Source organism: Opisthocomus hoazin, chromosome 20 (assembly GCF_030867145.1).
Source record: "Opisthocomus hoazin isolate bOpiHoa1 chromosome 20, bOpiHoa1.hap1, whole genome shotgun sequence".
Lineage (NCBI taxonomy): Eukaryota > Metazoa > Chordata > Aves > Opisthocomiformes > Opisthocomidae > Opisthocomus > Opisthocomus hoazin.
The window spans coordinates 11,397,872-11,421,198 of record NC_134433.1 but is presented as its reverse complement, the minus strand read 5'-3'; the positions used below and the strand labels follow the sequence as shown (position 1 = coordinate 11,421,198).

Below are 23,327 nucleotides of genomic sequence, written 5' to 3'. Positions count from 1 at the left end.
AGCAACCTGACAGCCTTCCCTGACGCAACAAGAGAGAAGCACCCAGCTTCGAGCAAACGCTGCTGCTGCTGCGCCGAGAGCCTTTCGCCTTCAGGGGCTGAGCTGCGGGGCAGGATGTTTCCCCGGCCTGAGGATGAAGCGTCTTCTCCTTGTCTGGGCGGCGCAAGGAAAACGAGCGGTGGATTTGCAGCTTGCGGCTGCCCACGCGCAGAGCCGCAGCGCGGTCGCGCTGGTGTCTCCTTCCTAGGGATGCTTCGGCCAGGCTTTGCCGTGGTTTTAATCCTGGACGTGGGAGGTCTGCGAGCCAGGGCTGGCGGGTGAGGGAGGGGTTAACGTCTTCCCGTGCTGCATCTCTGACTTTGCAGATCCCGCTGCAGTGGTTTGAAGCCAGCCGGTGGGAAGCGGTTCCGTGCGCAGGTCCTGTCCGTAAGCACAGCAGCGTCCGTGCTCTCTGCTGGGGCAGCTCTTGGGCTCCTGGAGGTAGGAACAGAGGCTCAAGCTGTCCCCCACAGCCACGGGGGTCTGTCCCTCGCTGCCGGCACCTTGTCATCTCCTTCCTCAAACTCTTCGAGCTCTGGCTCTGAAGAGGACCACATCGTTTACCCCAGTGGCTCCATCCCAGCCTGCTGTGCAGCCGGGTGGGAGCTGTCATCTCCCTTCCAGCCTAAACTCATTCCTGGCCAGTTTCTATAAACGTGTCTTTGTGCCAGTGCTGTTCTTCAGCTCCACTTTATTTTTTTTTCTCTCCATGATGTTTACTCAGTCCCCGGGTGTATTTATAGATGGCAGCAGATCACCTGACAGCTTCTTTTCTCCTTCTAGGATAGGAAAACCTAGCTCTCTGCCATGCTCTTGCTGTGGCAAAGGGTTCCCCGTGTCCCCAAACAACCTCTGAGCTCTCCTCGTGCTCCTTGCCGTCACAGGTCATGTTTCTTGGACATAGTGACCAGGTCCGGGTGCTGAGGTCTCCCGGGGCCTCGCGCTGTCTCAGACTTCCTCCACCTCTCCTAAAAACGTGGCACTGACACAGCCTGGCTTGTTTTCTTTGGGCTTTTTTTGGTCCTTTTGCTTTGGCTTAAATCCACTCTCCAGCTGCTGCAACGTTCGACCCTTAGCCTACAGCCGAGGAGGTTCCTCTCCCCCCCACCGCACCCTGCCCCTTTCTCAAGGGTGCAGCGGCGGGTGCGCGTCCGTCTGTCCGGGCTCTCAGCTTCCGCTGGGTGACCCAGAGATGTCCGCCTGCCGCAAGCGCTGTTTTCCCCCCTTCGGCCAAGCAAACCCCCGCTGTAACCGTTTCCAGGGGGGTCCGGCCGCCTCCTCTGGCCCAGGGCCTGGCCGACGAGTGGTGGCTTTACGGCAGGACGCGAAATCCCGCAGAGAGGCGCTCCGGAAAATAATTTAATATAAAAAGAGGGCAGAGCTCTGGTGAGCTCGGATCCAACGCCGCGCTCGCGGTGATTTTACTTTTATCGCACGAAGCGGCTGAGCATGCCGGGGGTCTCCCGGGGCCGTTACCGCGGGCGGTGAGTTGGGTGCCCGCGCCCAAAATGGCTTTTTAACGGGGGGGCAGAGTCTCCGCTCCCTCCTCGGGTGGGGGAGCGGGAGGGGTGGGCTTCGCGGGACGGACGCGGTGCCGGTAACCGCAGCGGGTGAGCCGTGAGGCGGGTCCCGTTCCCAGCGTGGCGAGGTCGGCTCCCCCCGCTGCCGCCCGCGGCCGGCGGAGACCGGCAGCAGCCGGTACCGAACCCCGCCGGGGATCTCCCGCCGTGCCTGCGGGACCGCGCCGTGCCGGGAGGTGGAGCGGGCGCGCCGCCGGGGTCCCGTTTTCCCTCCGTTTTCCAGGGAGGCGGCGAGCCCCGGCACCGCCCGCCTGCCGCTGTCCCCGGGGGTGCGGGGTCCCGGTCCGCCCCGCGCCCAGCCCCGCAAACAACGGTTTGTGGCGGCCGGGTGCGTGTGGCCGTGCCGGGAGGGGCAGCCCGGGGCGGGGGGGGGGTACCGGGGGTAGGGGGGTTGGTACCGGGGGGGGGGGTACCGGGGGGTACCGGGGTGGTGCGCGGGCCGCCACGTGCCCCGGCGGCAGCGGCTGGCGCGGTCATTGGCCGGGGAGGCGACCAATGAGCGGCGGCGCTTGTTTGCTCCGGAGGAGGGATAAAAACCGCGGGGGGAGCGCGGCGGCGCGGAGCGGGGTGCGCGGAGGAGGAGGGTGAGTGGGGGTGCGTTGGATCGGGGTGTCAGGGGGTGCATGGGTGGGTGGGAGCGGCCGGCGTGCCCTGTAGGAAGGGGGGGGGGGGGGGGTGTGTGTGATGGGGAAGAGCTAGGTGCGTGGGGGTGGGTTGCGGGTAGGGAGCGGGGTGCGCTGGGGATCGGTCGGGGAAGGAGGGGTGCGGGATGCGGCGGGGTTGGGTGCGGAGAGTGGGGGGAGTGGAGGAGGGGTTCTCTGTGCTGAGCAAGGCCGCGCGGGGCTGGGGAGGGGGCGTGCGGGGATGAGGAAGAGGAGGCGGCGGAGGAAGCGCGTCGGGGGCTGCGCTGGGGGCCTGCGCAGTGGGTGGAGGGGCACGGCCGCAGGCTGGCTTCCCAGGGCGGGGGTCTGCAGCGGCTCCGGGCGCCCTGACAGCCTTCAGGGAGCTGGGCCAGGCTGTGTCCCCCCCCCCCCAGCATCCCAGGGATGGGGTCTCTGCCCTGTGGGGAGCCCTGAGGAGCTGCCTTGGGCCGTGGTGCGCAGCCTTCCTTACGGTGCCTGGCTGGAGCATGCTCTGGGCAGGGAAAAGGCTCAGCTTGTCTAAAATGGCCACCTGCCTTATGACCCAGGGTTGGCCCTGGTGCTGTGCACCTCGGGGCTCTCTGGAGCAGCCCCTCGGGCAGCCAGGTCTGCTCCTGAACCTGCCGCTCGCTCTCCTGGGCCCCAGGGACTGGGCTGGGGGGAGCTGGAGGCAGTTGATGTGGCTGCAGCATCTGCGGGGCAGCCCGGGGATGCCGGTGTGCTGAGGGGGAGCAGCGTGTGCTGGGAGGTGTCCCCAGTGCAGCCTGCTATCTGCGCAGCGAGGATGGGGCAGGATGTGGTTCACCTTGTCTCCCAGCTGGGTGGTCTGGCAGTTAGCAAAAAGTGCTCCTTGATGAGCCACCTGTGGGATAAACTGCATATATAGCACCCATGGCACAGATAGGACCTGTGCTCACCTCCCAGAGCAGATCTGTGCTCCTGCGTAGGGCTGAGCAGAGCTGGTGGGTCATTAAAGCCACCGTTAGGGCTGTGGGGCTGCCTCCCCAGGCCCAGCCTCTGCCAGCAGGCAGCTGGGAGATTGGGGTGCTGGCTGAAGCCCCCCCGCCCTGGCATGTGTGTCCTCGCTGCCTTACAAGTGGGCTGCCTGTCCCGTACAGGTGGTGAGGGAGTGGGCTCCGGGCAGTTGGTATTTGCTGCGTTTTCATACCTCTTGCTCGGGAGGTGGAACGGAGTCCTTGAATGTTCCTCTGGTGCATGGTGTGTGCACTGGAGGGGCTGCTCCAAGGGCAGCCATGCTCCCCCATCCCTCCAGGTAACTTGGAAAACTGATACCTGCAAAAATGAGTTTTACACCTGAGTGCCTAACAGGCAGGTTTGCTTGTGTTCCAGTAGAGAGGTCTCTTAAATCAGGCTTTTTTGCACTCTTTGAGCAGCATGTGCTGTGTCTGTGGACTCACTGGACGTTGTTGTGGTCCCTGCAGGTTGAGACTCTGAACAAGGCCATCTTCCCACGCAGCAATGGCACCCACGCTCGCTACCGCCCATCGCCGGCGCTGGTGGATGGCATCCACGGCCATCGTTGAGAACCTGCTCTTCTCTGCTGTCCTGCTGGGCTGGGGGTCCCTCCTCATCATGCTGAAAGCAGAAGGGTTTTATTCCTACCTGTGCCATGAGTCAGGTAAGGACGCTATAGAGACTTTTGTGGGTAAATTGCTGCTGAGGTTTGCTGCTGTGGTTCCCTGTCTTACAGGGGTGTGGAACTGGCTAGAGTAGGGCTGAGCTCCAGGTCAGTCCTGGGGTAGAAGGAAGGGATGTGCGCTCCTTGCCAAAACTGATGGCATCCCTGTGGTGGTGTAATGTGTCTGTAGTTGCTGCTGCTTTGCAGAGTGATTGGAAAAGAAGCCTTAAAGACTAGGCAAAGCTTTTCTGGACAGACTTTTCCACTTGGCTATGAGTTGTTCCTCTGCATGGTGGCCTGGCTGATCTCTGCAAGGGAAGGCCTGGTGGGTTCTGGAATATTGTGGGGAGGATGTCCTGAGTTTGTAGGAGGAAACTGTAGGCACTCTTTCCTTAGTGGTAGGTGGGAAGAAGAGTGTGGGGTGACAATAAGATCAGGGGAGTCCAGTGCTGCTGTTTAGGAGAAGCTGCAGAAGTAAATGCTACTGATGTTTTGTTCCTCTCCCCCTTCAAACACCCAGGATGTGTTCAAACCAGGCTGTGTCTCTGTCAGAGCTGGAGATCCACCTTCCGGCCCAGCCAGAGGAAGCAGTTGTCCATGTTGCAGACACAGCCTTGCAGGGAACAAGGCAATCTTGTGGTTTGGGAAGGATAACTCTGGGAAAAACAACATGTAGGTGGACATAAATCCCCAGGCTGGGCACGGGGAGAATTGTGGTCTGGGGAGTCTCACAGCATGGTAAGGTGGACAGCGATGTTAAAAGGAACCTGAGAGTAAAGGGATGGTATGAATTTGGAAAGCTGCTTCAGTGACAGAAGGTTTACATGTGCTCAGAGAAGGGAATGGCAGAGTGGGGAGAGACAGCAGTTAGGTGTTTGGGCGTTGTCCAGAGACGTGTGATGGTGGGTGAGAAGAGAAGGTGGATCAGCCCATTCAGGGCTGGCGAGTGTGGAGGTAGAGTGGGAAGCAATAGGGGAAAGAAAGAGGTGGAAATAAGAGCATGGACCCCAGAGCTCTCAGTGGGTAATGGCTGAGAATAGTGGGGGAAATCTGTGAATGGTTGTGATGATACTTTGGATTTTTTTCCTCATTCATCAGCTGCTTGTTATGGTTGTCTTCTACTTTGTGTGCTAGTGGGTGGCTGCCTCAGTCTTGTAGGGCCTGGGTTGCTGTCCCTGGTAAACATGTGAATGTGTGTGTTTGCGTCTTTTACGAGCTGCTTAGTTTCCTTCCTATCCTCTGCTCATAGTATGATGCTTCCAAGTGTGTCTGTGTCACTTGGGTCTCCAGTAGTGCTGGAGAGGCTGCATCAAGGAGAGTCCTCAGCGTCTGGAGACCATTCAGGACTTATGCTTAAGGCTGCCATGCTCTTACCAAGCCATAGTGACTTTGTCACAGGCCTGTGTAAGAGATATCATTAAACCTACTAGGTGGAGGCTTTCTGCTACTGAGAAAACATATGAGAATTGATAAGCACATGCTGACTGTCTCTGAAAGCAGCCATTTTCCTATCTGCTTCCCGAGATGTGCCCTGCTGACAAGAGCCCTGCTTCGCCTGGGGCCCACCTCCTGCTCTTTGCTTTGATTCATCTGCCTTTGCTACAAATCAGTGAGATTCACCTTGGCTTCTCACCCATGTTTGCCTGTCTGTGGTTTGTTTGGCTTTCCTGAAGGGAGTGCCATGCCACAGACCGCAGGGAGATGCAAATGTTTGGACAGTGGTGAAATTGCTGCCCTGGGGGCAATTTCTTCCTTCCAGTGACCAACCTCTGCCCTCAGGCAGGAGAACTTAATCCCTGAAAAGAAATTTAGGTAGTCAAATGTTCTCATTGTCCTCAAATATCTGGTCATCATTGCTGAACTCAGAAATGGCTTGTGATGAGCATCAAGGACCAGTTATGCCGGTTTCCTCCTTCATCCATGCTTACTCACTGTACTTTCTCTGTTTTTGTCCTCATTGTAATAATCTCAGTAGTTTGGTAGGAAAGAGTCCTAGCTCCAAGTGTGAGGAGAGCAGACTCCCTCGCAGCTGCCCTGCAGTGGTCACTGAATGATCGGCACAAGCTGAGTTTGACCTTTGCTGGGATTAGAATGGCCTGGTGGTTGCCTTCCTCAGCGTAACCTATTGAATCCTGCAGCCTGAGCGGGTGCTTGGCTGGAAGGTTGGTGCAAACAAATTATAACTAGTAGCCTTTGGGCACTTGTTGTTCCTACTGCTGCTGTGTGCATGTAAGTCTTGGGGAGAAAAAAAAAGGCTTTTCCTAATGAGCCAAAGGTTCTTGGCAGGGCTTTTTGTTTGTCAGCAAAAGCTCTTGCACTTTGTGATGCCTTCAACGAAAGAGAAAACTAGACCTTCTCCCTTCTGCAGGCTCTTCTCTGAAGGTAGCAGCAGCTGCCCAGAAAGTGACTGCAGTTCATGAAGGGCTCCTTGTCTTCCCATTGAATCCCTGCCTGCCCTTGGCTTCTGGTACTGGATTTTACTCAGACACCGTGCAAACATGTGGGGTCTGCCAGACTCTAACTTGGTTGCATGAGGGTGGAGATGGACACCTAGAAAAAAAATCCATGTCAAAATAAATATTTTTAAAGCAATTGTGCAACAGGGTTTGAGGGGGTGGGGTGGGTGTTGCACCCGTTCTGGATGGCAGGTCTGGCCACATCCTGAGAGGTATGTTTGAAATTTGCTGACAAGGAGTCTAGTAGTGGCACTTTGTTCCCATTTTAACTTTACTACACTACTACTTGGCCTTTAACCAACTGAAGCAGCATCTTTTATTTGGTGCAAGTGCTGATTCAGCAGTCTTTATCAGGATTCAGGCCTTATCAGCTGGTGGGGAACTTGATCTGTTCAGGGTCTTGCCTTGCTGCCATGGTACTGGGATTAGGAAGCTCAAGGCTTGGGTCTGAGACTTGTTAAAAAAACCTCTTGAACTTGATTATCTGTTCACAAAGAGCAGAGATAAGGAGCCAGTTGGACAGAGGGCCTTCCTTTAAGATGGGGCTGCAGAAAACCAAAGGGATGATAAGCCAATTCACTTAGGGCAGGTTAATGAGCCTTAACACCAGCATAGGAAGAAGGTGCTGCCTTATAGCTCTTTGCTCTTATTTACTTGGGGTCTATGGTGGGGAACTTGCAGTCTGAAGGTCGCTGCCAAGCTGGTAAGATGTGATGACAGATTGTGGAAAGGCTGCACACGTGACCCTGTAAACAGGAAAAGAGTAAATGTGGTAAATGTTCAATTTCTACAGGAAACACGCTGTGTCGATTAGCAGCTGTCAGTGGTATCAGAGAGCTGCATGGGAAGGTGCCGGCCCCGGGTGAGAATTGCTGCAAAACGAAATCGCAGCTGGGGAGAGAATGGGAGTTTGACTGGAGGCTGCGCCTCCGTCATATGAGGCTTCCAGCTGGGTACTCAGAGCGGGGGTCATGGAACTGCGAGGGGATGGACAGGCAGAGAGGGATACCCAAATAAATTGCATTTGCAGTGGTATAAAGCAAGAACATCTCCTCCCAGTTCCCAGAAGTATGACACCATCCTGAAAAGAGAAAACATGTTCTTATGTGGGCAGACTGCAGATTGGTTGTTTGTACACGTCTTTCACAGTGATTTTTTTTTTTTTTTTTTAAACCAATGCTCCCAGACTTTTTGGCCCTGATTTCCCCCCCCCCCCCTTTTTTTTTCTAAACAAAAAAAAAAAAAAAGGAAGGTGAGGCTGTACAGGCTGTGTCCCACAGAGTGATTGCCAGGGCAGCTGGGGGTGTCTTGCCTTCTTGGCTCAGTCTGATCCATGAAACAAGATGAAAGGAAGCCTCCTCCTTTGCTGTCTGAGATGGCAGTCACTCTTGAAAAAGCCAGACTCGTTCTTCTGGTAACATGGTCTGTGCCTGGGATTTGAAGAGGTCAGCAGAGAGTAGTTAATGATTGACCCTCTCATGAAACCTACAGCACTTAATTTGGGAGAAAGGATGACTTTAAATGTTCCAGTAACAGCCTGAACAAATCCCAGTGATGAGCTTGACATAAATGATTACCAAGGCAGCCTTCCTCTCGCCTAAGCTGTCATTCTTTAAATAGTAACCTGAACTACTAATTGGGCAGTAGAAATCCTGCTGCTTGTAGGGGGAGCGCTGTAAAAGTAGGCACTATGTTCTTGTAATTGCTGATTAAAGACTCGCAGCTTCTGCTGGCTTGACAGTGAGACAGCGGTGAGCGCACGCGGACTGAGCCTGTGCTGGTGGCTTACCTGGGTGGCCCGCTTGCATGTCAGGCCTGGCATGCTTGCATGCAGTGGACTTGGCAGGAGAGCTTGAGGAGGGCACCAGTGTCGGTGCAGAGACAGCCCTTCCCCAAAGCACTGTTGCAGATGGAGCCAGGCACGTAGGAGAGTTTCCTCAGCAGTGTGGTGTGCGCTGATCTGGAACAGGATCTGAGCTGTGATTGAGGGAAACTGCTGTTTGCTGTAGCCAGGTGCATTAGGTAGGTGAGTAGTTAGGCAGGTTCTCTGCCCATTAATCTCCTAGCTGTGTCACATGCTGCCACTCGCTGTCCTGTGCGGGTGACACCCTGGCACATGAATCTGTGCTCCCCAATGAGATGGCTGTCGGCTGGACCTTGTGCATGCTGCACACACCTGCGGCCCCTCCAAAATGTTCTGTCTGTGGAGGTGGCTCAAAGGATCAGAGGATGTCAGGGTGCCAAGGGCTGTTTGAATCATTGCTATTATGCCTCAGTGGATCTTCTCTTGTTGCTCAGTGGCTGCTTCTATTTTCTCAAACAATTTGTATTTCCACATAGCACTGCTGCCTGGCCCTTCCCTGGAGCTGGCGATGAACAGCTCTAAACAAGGTGGTTGGTACAAGCAGGGACAAAAGTTTGTTGCCCTGTTCCCAGCCTTCCTGGCTGTGGCAAGTCTTCGGAGAGGGCTGAATTTCCTTGCTGTCTGAGCTGTGTCCTCTTTGCCTCCTGGTGTTGTGTGCCCTCGGGAGGGTCTGTGAGCAGGCGTATGCTGTGGGAGCTCCTTGGGGTCATGTTGCAACTGTACACGTCAGTACACTAACGGTAATTCATCTACTCCAGCTTCAAATGCTGAACAGTTCTGTTTTGCAATCTCTTTGTGGGGAGGGTTGACAGGCTCTTTAACGTGTGCAGCCAGAAGTTATAAGGTCACTGCTGTCCACGTCCCTCCACCCTTCTTCCACTCTACAGCTGAGCTGTCTCTGTAGAGTGCTGACACAGGGAAAGCAATACTACTTTGTCACTCCTCTGCCCCCCCCCCCTTGTTTTCCTGAGTGTAACCTCTCACCCACATCTGTTTCCTATGAATTTATCTTTGTGGAGAGCCCAAAAAGCCATGAAGCTGTGTGTCTGTGTCTGCCTCAGAGATGCTGTCAGAAGTCAGTGTTTAAGATCCTGGGCCGCACCGAGAGGAGATTGTGAGGGAAAGATGGATGAAAAAATTGATATGTAGTGTGAAAGCTGCAGAGAGCCTCACAAGTCTGTCCTGGACTGATTTCTAAGGGTGTGACTTGGGAGCCCAGGCTGGAGTGCTGTTCTCCCTGCAGAAGGGATGCTGATGGGACATGTGGCCTGCTGGGGATATCTCTGCTGCTTACTCTGGCTATCCATGAATAGGTGGGCAAGACAAGGGACAGATTAAGTTATCAATCAGGAGCACATGGCAAAGGGAAGGATCAGTCATCACTGCCCACAGGCTGTTTGAGGCCGTCTTAGTAAAGGTGTTGGTGAGAGCAATGTAAATGGAGAGCAATGCTGTGCGCCTTCCCTGGAGTGCTGAGAGGGGACAGAGGAGGGTTTGCATGCAGCTCGTAAGCCTCGGATACCAGCGTCTGAATTCCTGTTAGTACCTGATGTCTGGAAGGTGGAGTGCGATTTGTTTGCAGTGGACACAAAGCTGGGAGGGTTGGTTTGGCTGGCTAGGAGACAGGGTAAAACCAGTAACTGTAATGGTGCTGAGGCTTGGATAGAAGGGAGGGGTTGCAAGACAGGGCAATGTGATCTCCAGGGACGCAGGGAGGGTGAGTGCAGCCAAGGGGATCTCTTCCACGAGCCGCACCAAGCACTGAGTGTGAAGTCACTTGTACGCAAGGGATTCCTGCTAATTAACTGAATAACCAGGGCTCGCTGGGAATCTCTAGTCTTGCTTCATGCGGATGGTTATGTAGGTGGCTTCTCTCTGTTCCTCCTTTAATATTGAACTTTGTCAGATCTATTATTAAATATGGAGGAGAGGATTTTATGTCACTGGCTTGCAGCAGCAGTAAGAAAGCAAGTGCTTTGTCATACCAGCAAAGGTTACTTAAGTCAGATAAGCGTTTGGAGAAGGAGAGGTGGAGTGCACTAGAGCTCTGGGTTAATGAAAGTCCAAAGACACGTGCTTGCTTGAGGAGTCGTAAGCCACCTTGGGGTAGGCTCGTACGGGAGCAGGGCTGACATGAGATGGTAAAACTACTGCTGCAAAGAAAAGGGAACTGTTTTTTTAAACTGTCCTGTTTTTGTCTCTGTTACACAACGTGGGCTCTGTTCAGCGTGGGAGTTTGCATGCAGAGTCCTTCATGTAAGGGCAGGAACAGAAAGCTGGAGATATAATTGATCTGTATGGCTTAAACCCATTTGGAAAGAATAGAAATTGCTAATTACGGGGCAGAAGTTAAAGATGCATCAGTGCTTTAACAAATGAAGAAAGCAGGTGAGCTGCCAGCCCTCGTGGGAACAGGGTAGTTAAATCCAGGAAGGATTTTTCAGAGCCCGGGCAGTCAGGAAGCAGGGTGGTTACTGCAAAGCCATTCTTCATCCCGATGCCCCCAGTGAGGGTAGGAACCTTTTGGTTTGAGCAGGCTGTTGTTCTGTGCCAGGCCTTGTCAGCCCAGTGCCTGGACCCGAAATAGCCGATTTGGCTGTAGTTATTGCTCCCAGTTTAGTTAGGAAAAAAATTTCTGTGAGAACATGCCAGTTGTAGATTAGGAGGACCTTATTTTTGTATTGGCTCCTTCAGGTTCTGCTGGGTTTAGTCCCATGTAGTTGCCAGGGTCTTGCTGTATGGTTGTTTTTATAAATTAATGAATCTCTGTCCTTAGGTTGTTGTCTTGCTCCTGCTTAGGTGACTTGTCCCCTGGGTGCCTGCGCATCCTTTTCCTGCTCCCAGCTGAGGTCATTGGGTTCTTGTTCTCCTGCTTTTCTTTCCCTTCTCCACTTCTTGATGATTATAATAAAAAAATGGAATGTGAAGGGTGTATGCCCTAGCGTGTTGTGGCACCCTGCGTGTGAGGCTTTTCTCTTCCCTCCCTCCTGCGACACTGCAAGCCTCATCCTAACACACTGCAGTGATGACCCTCTGTCATTCTGTGTAGGAAATGCCACCGGCAGCTCTGAACATGAGAACAGCACAGCTTCGGAGCACAAATGGCCTTCCTGCAACGCCCAGGATGAGATGCTGAACTTGGCCTTCACCATTGGGTCCTTCCTGCTCAGTGCGATCACGCTGCCCCTGGGAATTGTCATGGACAAGTATGGCCCTCGCAAGCTGCGGCTGCTTGGCAGGTTGGTGTCCTGGGTGGGCTGAGGGGCGAGTTCATGCTTTGTCTGGGGCAGATGGGTGCTGTTTGGGTGCTGCACCTGTTGCGGGGTTCCTGCAACCTCAGGAGCTGTATGGGTGATGGCACTGGGATCTACTGGGAGCTGCTGGCTGTGCACAGGGCACCAGAGCAGCTCTGGGATGGTTTTGGCCAGCACAGTGAATTGCTCCATGAGGGAAGGGCCTGGGACTCCATGTCCACAGTGCAGCTCTCCAGTGTTGCTTTCTGCTCCCTGGCCAGATGGAGCCTGGAGGAAGAGTGGAGTCATTTGTGAGTCACGGAGGGTAGCTTTTTCATTGAGCTGGGAGCTATGTCCTGAGAGGCACAAAACCAAGATGTTACATCACTGCTTGCAAGCTGGGGAGTTAGCTTGGGGATAAACACATCCTGCCTGCCTTTTCTAGGGCCCTTCTCTGCCATGTATGCTGCTTTCTGCCTCAAATAGCAAGGTCGTTAGTTGTTTCCATCATGGCATGTAGGGATTAGTGACTTGCTGGACACAGTGGACCCCAGCGCTGCTGAATTTTAATGCGCTGAACTTCAGCAGAATCCAAACTGGCCTGTAGGCAGAGTGGGGAAAAACAGGGCAAGTTTCTGACTCAGACCTACCAGAGAGGAGCAGGTAAAGGCTGTGAGTGCTGTGACCACAGCTGGGTCTCGGGATGAAGGCTGCTGCCGTCTTTGGTCACCTTGAGGTGAGGGCTGGCAAAGCTCTGTGCTGGAAAACCAGTAAGGAATTTGGTTCCAGCAAGAGCTGCGTCAGTACTGGGAGGAAAGGTCACTGCCTCAGCTCTTGTGCAAGCTTTGTCTGTAATATTTGGGTATTTCCCTGGATTTTGCTTTCCGTATCACCAGCTTCCCTCCCTCTTCTAGGAATTATACTGCACTCGCTTAACGAGGTGCCGAGGAGGTAGAAGCATATGTAATTTACTGCGTGTAAAGCTGTCTGTAAGAAACTAATGGTTTTGGTTCCCTTTCAGTGCCTGCTTTGCCGTGTCCTGTGTGCTGATCGCGTATGGTGCCAGTAACCCGGACTGTGAGTAGGCATTTCTCTGCTGAGCTGGGAGGGCCTTGGGGCTGTGATGTGGGGTGGTTTTTTTTGGGGGGGGGAAGCAGACATGCATGCATGGCCCTGTGTGCTCTGACTGTCGCACCTCCAGTGCTGTACTGGGATCTTGCTGAGGACGCAAGCCAGGCGTCTGCTTGCTGGCCTGTGGGAGCTGAGTGACTCTGGAGAGGGCTGGTGTGTCACAGCCCGAAGTGGAGAGTTGAACGAGGGCCAAATGTCTGAGATAGCCAGGTCTCTCAGCTTTGTGTTTGGGCAGGGCCCGGTCCTGTAAAGGAGCAATTCCAAACAAGTTCGTGGCGTTTTCAAGGTTGGGAAATAGGTAATAGCGCACGATGTGTAATCGGCTTTTTCACCAGGGGTAGACAGAGCTTGCTCCTCAAGACCGGATAGTGAGAAGACACTTTGAATCCAGTTCTCTCAAGTAAATCTTCCTTTTAAGACCCATTCAGACAAGCTTTGTCAGCAAATCTGTTAAAGTAAAGCAACCCTTCCGTCCTGGAGAGAGATGATCCCATCCTGAACTCTGCCTTGGAGGAAAGCCCTGGCCCTCCCTCCCTGTGTGGCTGGGAAGATGGGTGCTGGGTCAGCAGCAGTGTGGCATGTCCTGAGGGTGTTGATCAGCTGAGGTTTTTGTGTCAGGACAAAAGCCCTCAGAGTTCTGTCTCCTTTCCCTCTCCAGCCCAGTAAAAGCTAAGGGCGCTATTTTTACTGTTGCAGCTCTGTCTGTGCTGATATTCATTGCGCTGGCTCTGAATGGCTTTGGTGGGATGTGTATGACCTTCACATCTCTTACGGTAAGTGAAGAGTTATTGCCTGACTCTGTTTTACTCCTTGCTATGGCTGTGAGCTGTGCTAGCAGGAAAGAATAAAGTGGATCTTTTGCCTGTGGCTTGAATAGCACATATTTTTGTTTGATACAAAGGGTCAGTCACTCTCACCTGAAAGGCTGAGTACTAGGTGGTTATTCTAAGGTGCTTTTTTCCTCAGTCCTTTTTTTTCACCTGGCCCTTGCATCTCAGTTGAAGGTTGGGGGGAAAAAAGGAAGTGTTTTTTGACTAGGACTCAAATTGTCATATGCCTGTACGTGCAGTGCTCAGCTACCTGGCACAGGCTGGACATGTGTTTGCACTGGTTTAGCATTGACAGACTGCAGGGAGAATCAGCAGGGCACAAACCCTTGCAGCTAGGTATGACCAGCTTTCTGCAAGTGGAGTTTGCATCTCACCCCAGGAAAATGGTTGTTCTTCAGCACAAAAGCTTTTGCTTTCAGAACGGTGAGGGTCCCAGGTTTACTTAGAAATGTCGAGTGGTTGAATGCATCCAGCTCCATCTGTTCAGTCTGCTTAGATGTGTTTAGTTGGTGGATTGTATGGCAAGCGTTGGACAACAGCTGTCAGCTGGGTCTCTGCATCTTGGGTGTTTTTTTTACCTGGAGACAGAATCAGTATCATCCTACAAGAGGCTGCTTTATTTTCTGCCTCATTACATTTGATCCTTGTCAGTGCAGCTGAAACAGGACTGGGTGAAAAGTCTCCCAGAAAACAGTCTGCAGTCTGGGAAGCACTGATGTTTCTTGAGCTGTGGTTGAAAACTGTGAGATTTGGACTGCATTACCTTGAATGTGCTGTTGAGTAAAACTTTGTTAAGGTTACCTCTAATTTAACAAGGCTTGGACACTGGCTGAACTCCTGAGACCAAAGTATGGCAGAGGCTGGGTGTACAGATCACTCTGTGTACTGCGATGTTGCTTTCATATATTCAAAGCCTTCAAAACTCTGTGCAGATGTCAGTCTCTCCATCGTATGTAGTGTTCTTCACTGGAAGCCTTGGCTGTGGTCCCAAAGAACTATGGGGCAAATGTCATCCCACCACGCTTCAAATAAAAACAAGGAAAAGAGGAGCACATTAGTACTGCTGTGGGAGGGGAGAGGATTCCTGTCCTGCTGCTGCTAGCATTGGTTATTGTCTCTCTGGGTGGTTATTAAGGGGTCGCAGATTATTTTAGAGGCACTGGTGATGACAGGAGGGAGGGCAAGAATAGGGCAGAAATATATTGGATGTGCTGTACTGTGGCTTTTAGCACCAGAAGTAGTAAGCAAAGGTACTTATTAGCGCCCTCATTAGCGAGCCAGTTCCGCAGCACTAAGGAAGTACAGCGGCAGGAAAAAGGTCAAATCTTCCAAGAAGAGATCCAAGCCTTGAGGAGGTCTGAAGCAAGCAGCGATGCTGCGAGTTCGTGCAGGGAGACCTCAGGTGGAGCCCATCCTCTCCAGACAGCATTGTGTTTTGTTAAGAGCTGAGGTGGCTTCAGGCCCGATTTCTCAACTCCAGATTCGGATGTAGCTGCTTGTGCCTCCCTGCAGAGGTGCACAGAGGCATTTTGGTACCTGAGACACGTGAATGTGATTAAGAAGAGCCTAAAGTGAGAAGGAAGCTTGCTGTAGGTGACCCTGCTTCGGCAGGAGGGTTGGACTAGATGACCCACAGAGGTCCCTTCCAACCCCTACTATTCTGTGATTCTGTGATTCTGTGAAGCTGCTCTTCACCTGCATCACAGCGTAGCTGTGGTGGTGACTGTTAAAAGCGGGTGTATTTTGCTTATTGGCACCTTACTGTTTTGTCCCTGCATGGTTCTGCTGGCAAGCTGGGATGCTCACAGTTGCTGTCTCGAGCCATCTTCTGCAGTGACATGGTCATTTCTTGTGAGTCCCTTCCATCTGTGGGCTGTGGAGACAGGGAGTGTGGCGAGGGAGGGACATGGGGATGGCAGGTCCATGGCTTGCAGGCTCTGGGCAGTATGGCTTGCACACACTGCTCTGCGTCCAGGAGAGGCTGAAGTAAGCACTGGAAAGGGGAGACTTGATGACCTTTCTAAGGATGTTCGTTACACAGAGGCAGTGAGCACTAATCAATTTCTGGTGCCAAGTGAGCTTGTTCTGGCTGACACAGGCACGGACTGCCAAGCGTGCACGTGCACGCACAAGTCAAAGCAAGGTGACTTCCTTCTCCTGCCAGCCGCAAGTGACCTGAAGTGCTCCAGGAAATGGGTCAAACCCACTGGTCTGTGAGCTGGTCCCCTGCCACCCTAGGGAGGTTACAGCTGCGGCTTTGTAGCAGGGTGGCTGTGAAGGGAGCCTGTGCAGTGTGAGGGGTTGAGATGCTCCCCAGGTGCTGCAGTTTGGGGTGCTTCATTGGGTGTTGAAGCCTCCTGGGACACCTGCATGCATGGGCATGGTGTGATGGATGGGAGGGCAGGAGATAGGGATCTTCAGTGCCTGTGCAAGGGATAAACAGGATCTCTGAGGATTACAGCCTGGGACGGTACTCCCTGAAGCTTTGCCTCTTGGGTTCAAAGCCTTTTTCAGTAATAAGTCTCCAGGGTATCACAAAAGCACATGGCAAGCTGCGGAGCCACAGCAAGCTGCCGTTCCTGGGTGCCTTGCATTGTGGCTGGGGGAGGAGGGAGAGCAAGCGAGTGGTGCTGTTCCCAGTTCTGGGAAGAAGGTCAGACTGTGCCTGTTGTTAGAATGCAGAGGGGAGATTTCTGCCTCATGACTTGGTCTTAGCCAATATAAGTGAAGACTGGAAATGGAAACAGATCTGTGTTGGTGGCTCTGACAGCAACACAGGAATCTGGCACTGGTTCTGCTCTGAAGCTATTTCATGCAAAGAAATAAACATGTGTGATAAATTACAACAAAGAGCCTTTTTATAGATTGTTTTCTGTCCTGCTTTCCTTTCAAAAAATTACAGCTGCTTTGCTCTTATTTTCTGCTACAAACAGCGCTCTTTAATCGGAGCAGGGGGGCATCTCTGTGTAGGGAATCTTCTCTGCTTGAAAATGTTAGGAAAACTTCGGGCTCTGTGATCTTTTGTTGGAGAATAGGAACAGGAATTTCCATATGCTTTGGACAAAGTGGGCAGTGTGAGGCTTTCCTGGAGAAGATATTTTTAGTGCCTGTATAACTTCCAAACATACCTCTGATAGGGAAAACAAAGTTTACCTAGAACAAAAATACCATTCTCCAGTAGTCTAGCTCTCAATCCCTTGACTCTTTCCACTGTTCTTTCAAACAGTGCTTGTAAGAGGGAAACAGGGTTTGGGGATACTACTGGTGGTATCTCTTATGTATGGTTTGTCTCCAAGAAAAAGCTGAAAAAATTACAACAAACAAATGAAGACCCTAAACTCACTATAGGGCAGATGAGAAAATAATCTGCAAGCGGAAATTATTTTATCAGTTTAGGATGGCATACCTGTAATAAAGGATTCCAGGACAAAACAGTTATGCTTACAGGAAAATTAAGTTAGTATCTTTGAGATGGGGCATAAAGTTAATAATACACCGAGTTATTATTGACCTTTAAACAGAAGGCGTCAGAGTTTCTGTCATTGTACGTCTTGCAGAGTTGGGGCTGTCATACCAGAATGGGCAGAAGTTAGTGGAGGAGTGTCTTCTGGCCTCCAGGGATAAGATCAGATCTCTTTGGTGGCAGAAAAACAAAGACCCCGCTTGCTCTGTGGCTTGAGTGTTTTTTTCTCTATGGTTCATTTTTTCCCAATGCTTGCTGCTATGAAGACAGCATGAAAAATGGCTTGGTAAATACTGTGTGTTATTTTAGTAGCTGGTCTTTAGATGAGACCTGCAGAGGCATTGCCAGTGCTGGCACTTGCAGATTGAGAAGATTTCTGTCTGGGTATGGACTGTGTTTTCCCTTTGCCTCCCCTCTGCCCCTCCAGGTAGTCTCAGATTTCTTTTTCTCTCACGTGCTCAGTGTTTATAGTTTCTGCTTTGGTTAGGTTGGATAAGACCTTAAATCTCCTATCTCCAGCTCTTTTAAATCTGACTGCTTGTTTGGTGCTAAGTAAGGTGATAGAAAATCTCTAGCCTTTCTAGGACTTCTGTCCCCATCGAGGCAGAAGCAGACTTGGGTTTTCGTGGACATAACTGCTTGCTTTCAGACCTACATCTCCAGTAGCCCTCAGAGCAGGAGGATCCACCTGGGAGCTGCTTGTCTGCTGTATGAAAAAGGCTTTTTATGATCTCTGGGGCTCTGGGGAAAACTGGCCAGAGCCAAGAAGCAGCTGTGTTTGTGGAACTCGTGCCCTGCTCTCAGCTCCCCAGCAGGAGCAGCTGTTTGTTGTAATTTTTGGAGATTATTTTAGGTTTGGGGTATTTGAGATTAAATTAATGCCCTGTCTGGTGACTGTGACTAGCTTTTTTGCAACCTGCAGATGCTTTATTCTGCAGATGCTGTTTTCTGGGCCACTACTTCCGAGATGAGGTTTTTGTGCCTGGTAACAGACCTTTGGATCCTTTGCCGTTTCCTGTCTGCAGCTCCTGAAAGCAGCCTGCTGGCAGCTCTCCCGCATGCAGGGATCTGGGGATGGGTGTGGGGATCCTCGCTGCAGAGGAGTGCAGCGTTTTCTGCCTCCACCGTGCGCATCTGCTCGGGGCTCACCAGCAGCATCAGGCTCTGCACATCATTGCTGCTGTTCCCTGGCTGGGGTTATCTGAGGACCTGGAGACTGCACTGCACAGGAAGCTCTGCAGTGAGACAGAGGGATGATAAACAGCCAGATGGATCCTAGAGCGTTCCTGCACAGGAATACTCATGTTGTAAACACGCTGGTCCTGCTGTGACACAAGCCAGGTTTGCTTGCCTTATATGCTACTCCAGGGAAAGACGGATTTGTTTTTCGGCAGTGGAAGGGGAATGTGATGACAGCACTTGCTTGCTCAGTCTCGGTGTAATATTCTCTAAATCATTTTGTTCAGCAGCTTCTTTAAACTGATGAAATGATGGTTATGCTTTCACTCCTAGAAGGCATCCACAGTGTCCTGCTTTGAGGCCCTCTGAGGCTGACATGGTAGTGATACCCAAGTGAATTTGAGGAGTAAGTGAACCGAAAAAGGAGGTAGGAGGGAAATCTGCCTGCCTGCAGGAGAATCTCTGATCATTGACCAGCTTCAGGAGGTATCAGCAGAGCTCTCTGTAGCCTATGACTTCAAAGCTTCTCCCTGTGATTTCCAGTTTGTAGGCCATCATTAGTTAGTGATGGAAATGTGTTCACTTCTGGTTGTTTAGAAAAGGGGGGAATTTCTCCTTTCCAGGAGAGTAGGAAGGTCCCACAGCTCTTTCTACCTGCTCCACTCTGCTTTTGGGTCCCGAGTGAAAGCAGGGGCTGGAGATCCAGCCTGGGAGTGCTTTTGCTGTTGAGGTGGCAGAAGTGGCTCCTGTGAGCTATTTCTAGCTGCCCCTACTGAGAGCTTTGCTTTCCCGACAGATCCTTGCAGAACCAGCCTGGTCTGCTCTCAGCAATGCCATCACACCTGATAGGAGCCCAGGCAGCAAAGTAGGGTGGGTGGCAGGAACAGCAATGCAAGGTGCTATTTCCTGCTTCTTGTTGCAGGGTTCAGCAGCTTTGTGGCTATGCTGGACAATAAAGCCATGGATTTCTAGTGTTTGTGATTAGCTTGGAGCTAAGTGCAGGAAGGCAGTGTGCTTGGGCATCTGAGCTGTCCAACTGATGGAGGAATGGCCAGCTTAGCTCCTCTGGTAAAGGTCTGCTCTCACAGAAGGAGCCAGGGACCTAGTTAGAAATGGAAATACAAACAGCAACACAGTGTTTGTCTCTGTTCCTTCTTGTTATAACAGGAACTTTCTGGCCTACTGCAAAGATTTGGTGTTGACCCGAGTTGCATAAACAAACCTGGTAGTTTTGAGGTGTTGCAGAGAGTGTTAAAGACTACAGCAGTCACAGCCTGTGTCTAACAACTCTTGACCGAAAAGAGGGTGATATGTAGAGAACTTAGGCACATTTTTTGGAGAGGAAAAGAGGTGGTGGCTATCGACTTGGGATAAGGAACTCTTTAAGAAAGCTCAAGGGCTGCAGGAAACACGCCTGTGCTAAAGGTAACCAATGCAAAGTATGCTGTCAGTCTGGAAAGAAGCAGTGTCATCAAGCACATAAATCTTGGATTGTAGACATTCCCTGATGCTGGAGACACCAATGCAGCCTGCAGAGCAATATTGTGAAGAGCTGAGTCATTCTTGAGTAAAATTGGCTGCTTCAGATTCTGGTATCCAGAAGTCTTAATCCTAAGTGCCAGATTTAAGTCTGCTTTTAGCTTTGTCTTCTCAAGAAAGCCTCCTTCCTTCTTCCCCTCTCTTGGAAGCAGCCTGTTTCAACCAATTTTTCTTTCCCCAGCTGCCCAACATGTTTGGTGACCTTCGTTCCACGTTCATTGCTCTGATGATTGGCTCCTATGCTTCCTCTGCTGTGACTTTTCCAGGAATCAAGGTGAGGCCGTGGGATCAGAACTCATGACCAGTGGTGGTGTGCTGGAGTTTTGCACCATTTAGCAATAATGTGGCAAGAAAGAGTTTGTCAAAGCACTTAGAGATGTGCGTTTGCAAGATTCAGTTCCCGTCTGTTAAAGACTTCCCAAGTGACTGCCTCAAGAATGCAACAAATACTGCAAAGAGAACGGTCTGTTTACTAATAGATGGTAAAATTTTAAAGGTGCTAAGTAGAACTGAAAAACTGAAGGTCTTTTTTATGAAAGATTGGGTTTTTTAAGCTCTAAGGAGTGTATATATATGTATTTTTAATACACATGTGTCTGTTTAATCTGTGTGATTGTCACCGATAGTTGGCTTTGAACATAGTTCAGAGCTAGCAAACAGCACTGAAGGGACGGAAGAGATGGTTACTTGGTCTGCCTTGGTAGATCGCTAGTGATTCTGAACCAGAGGTGTTTCATTGCACAGTTAGCATAAGGGGGATATAGTGAAGGTAAGCCAGTGTCAAGTGTGCAGGGAAGTTCCTGCTGGCTTTCCAAGGAGAAGGTCCTAAATGAAAACCTTTGATGGCAGTCATCTGCAATACAGCTGCATGCTGTTCCAGCTGGAGGTCCTGTTGTTGCTATAGCTGCTGTTAAAGATGTGAATATACATTTCTTCCCAAGCCTGCATGTCACAGAACTGTTCTTTTGTTACCACTTGACTTAAACCTATTTTAAATGCAGCATGTTGTTCTTTCCCACTGCTTCCTTTCAGACCTCATTCAAAGAATATTGAAGTATCTTTCTACTCTTATAGCCACAACCATATTCCCTTGTGATTTCCAGGTTATATATGACTTTGGGGTCTCCTTCATCCTTATTCTGCTGGTCTGGGCAAGCTGTGCAGGACTAGTTTTCCTCAACTGTTTCTTCAATTGGCCATTGGAGCCTTTCCCAGGACCAGAAGACATGGACTATTCGTAAGTGTCTTCTAGACTGGCTTTGAGGGCTAATCTCATGCTTTATCCTCTAGAAAGTGCTGGCATGGCTAATTTAGAGAGGTGGACAGGGAACTCCCTTGCATGTTGTTTATTGCTGCCATTCCCTCTTAGGTTGAGGATTTATGTCTGCCGTTAGCGTTATGTCTTGACTGGTGAATATCTGTGGAAAGTTGAACTTTCCAACGTGTAGGAATTGTGAAGGAAAATGATCTGTCAGTAGTCATAAGTATTTCTGTATTGACCTGTGCCAAAATGCCCCAGGGGAAGTATCTCTCTGTGCTCTGGATCCAGACCATCTGGGGGTTTGTAGATGGAAACTAGTGCCTTAAAAATCCACACATAGCCTTTCTGACTCCTGCAACTTTGCTGCCTCTGATTGTCCACCCTGTGTTGCAGCTTTCATGCTCTTTACTGCCCAACAGGGTGAAAATAAAGTTCAGCTGGCTGGGATTTGACCACAAAATCACTGGGAAGCAGTTTTACAAGCAAGTAACAACTGTGGGCCGCCGTCTCAGTGTGGGGAGCTCCATGAAAGGCCCCAAGGAGCCAGCAGCCTTGCAAGAGAACAACAAGCTCTGTCTGTCTACGGTGGACCTAGAAGTGAAATGCCAGCCTGACAATGCAGGTGCGGTTCCATGAGTGCCCCAGGGGTTCTTTTGCTGGCACAGGGCTGTCAGTCTCTCTGCTCCAGACCTGTTTGTAAGAGATAGTGATACGTGATCCATGTGATGCCAGGGCCACATGCCAGCCACCATTATTTAAATACAAGTTCAGTTATATAAGGAATCCCGTCCTTGTATGTTTGCCTAAATATACCCTGTGTTGTTGCCAGTGGTGGGGACAGCAGCATGGGTAACTGGTATGGCTGCAGAAGGACAGTGCCATTGGTCACTGCTGTCTCGTAGGTAGATTGTTGCTGTCATGACCAAGCCTTCCTTACTTGGGGGTATGCCAAAAGCAAATGGCTTGAAGCTTCCTTTTTCTCTAATCCACAGAATTAAGGGAGTCTGCCTTCCTGTTGTGCTTGCCCTAGTTACTGGTAGCTGAACTGCAAGCATCTATAGCTGTTCATTATGGGAATTAGCTGCAACCAGGTAGTTGCTAACTGTGAAGTCCGTGGAGCTGCCACTGGCACACACTGTTGGAATGACTAGCTAGGAGAAGACCTGCTAAACCAGAGGCCAAAGCCTCTTCTGAAATTGTACACATTGCCTTCTTCAAAGAGACTGTTATTCCTTCTGCAGCTTCTCCTTCCTTCATAAAGAGTGTCTTCAGTCCTATCTTGTTGCTCAGCCTTATCACCATGTGTGTCACTCAGCTGCGGCTCATCTTCTACATGGGAGCCATGAATACCATCCTTGAATTTCTGTCTAGAGATGAAGATCAAGGTATGGTAACCTGAAGACTTTTATCTGTTTCCTTGGAACTGGTACCTGACCCAGACTTGGTCCTTGCAAGTGGCCAGTGAGCCTGATGACTCAGCAGATACACCCTGTGTGGCAATTAGTGGTGTCAGAGGGCAGCTGACAGCTGCTGGTACGATCTAGTGGAGGGCTGGAACTGGCCCAGGGCAGAGGGGCAGCGAGGTAGACACTTGAATGTCAAGCTAATTTTAGCCATGTGTTTCTTAAATACTATTCTGTGGTATTTCCCTGGATGGGTTGTTGAAAGTAGCCTCTCAGGATGGATTGTGATAATTTTTTTTATTGGAAAACCTATTTCATCAGGTATTTGCTTTACTTATCCTAAGCAAGCACAAAGTACAGAACAGCTGACACTCATGACTAATGGTTGGACTAGGTGTCTCAGCCCAGCAACCGGGGGTGGGAGAAGTGAAGTCATCGCTGTTTTGTGCAGCTTGGTGCGTGCCGGGGAGGCTCAGGGGCGCTCACTGCACTGGACTCGTCTGTATTTATAGCTCTGATTCAGTTCATGGAGCAAACAGGAAAGAGTACATTAGTTTAGCGTTGTTGAAAATACCCAGGATTGCAAAACAAGACTTAGCCTTGTTTTTTTTGTCCTTTGTAGTAAGATCCAGTTTGAACTTGTTAAATCTGGATTGCATAAAGCTGATAAATCAAGAGGCACTCCTCTGAAAACAGGAGTGAGCTCTGGGGGAGGGAAGGAAACTCGGGAAACTCCAAGTGCCCTGGCATTCCCTGAATTGCTTTGTTTCTTGAGCCTTTAACAGCCTGCAGCATTCAGCTCTTTATCTCCTGGCTCCAGAGCCAATTTAGACATTAAACAGTAAACAGGACAAACTTCACACTGCCTACCTTTCCCAACACAGCTTAGTTTTCTGCTTGCCCTGTAACTCCACCACACTGATTTTTTTTTTTTTTCTCTTTCTTTTTACCCTGGGTTGCTCTACTTATTTTTCTTTAATTTTTTTCTCCCCTGCCCTCCTTGGTATTTTAGAATTAATATTAACTATATATGCTGCCAATTCTGTTTAGATCAACATATTAAAAAAGG

At 50.9% G+C, this 23,327-nt stretch overlaps 1 protein-coding gene across 6 annotated transcripts in view; it reads left to right on the top strand.

The window, feature by feature from the left end:
- The first annotated feature begins 169 nt into the window (after positions 1–169).
- The window catches only part of SLC43A2 (solute carrier family 43 member 2), a 33,880-nt gene continuing 10,722 nt past the window's right edge, over positions 170–23,327 (top strand). For 2 of the 6 annotated variants that reach the window (XM_075440517.1, XM_075440523.1), the window contains exons 1-9: positions 2,143–2,203; positions 3,703–3,899; positions 11,269–11,458; positions 12,474–12,529; positions 13,280–13,356; positions 19,776–19,868; positions 20,698–20,831; positions 21,275–21,477; positions 22,097–22,240. In XM_075440517.1, coding sequence (XP_075296632.1) covers positions 3,740–3,899; positions 11,269–11,458; positions 12,474–12,529; positions 13,280–13,356; positions 19,776–19,868; positions 20,698–20,831; positions 21,275–21,477; positions 22,097–22,240 — 1,057 coding nt within the window. In that variant the 5' untranslated portion in view covers positions 2,143–2,203; positions 3,703–3,739. Of the gene's footprint in view, positions 318–442; positions 481–1,457; positions 1,524–1,892; positions 1,933–2,142; positions 2,204–3,702; positions 3,900–11,268; positions 11,459–12,473; positions 12,530–13,279; positions 13,357–19,775; positions 19,869–20,697; positions 20,832–21,274; positions 21,478–22,096; positions 22,241–23,327 lie in introns of those variants that run through there. The other 4 variants (XM_075440519.1, XM_075440518.1, XM_075440522.1 and 1 more) reach the window with 4 other exon arrangements.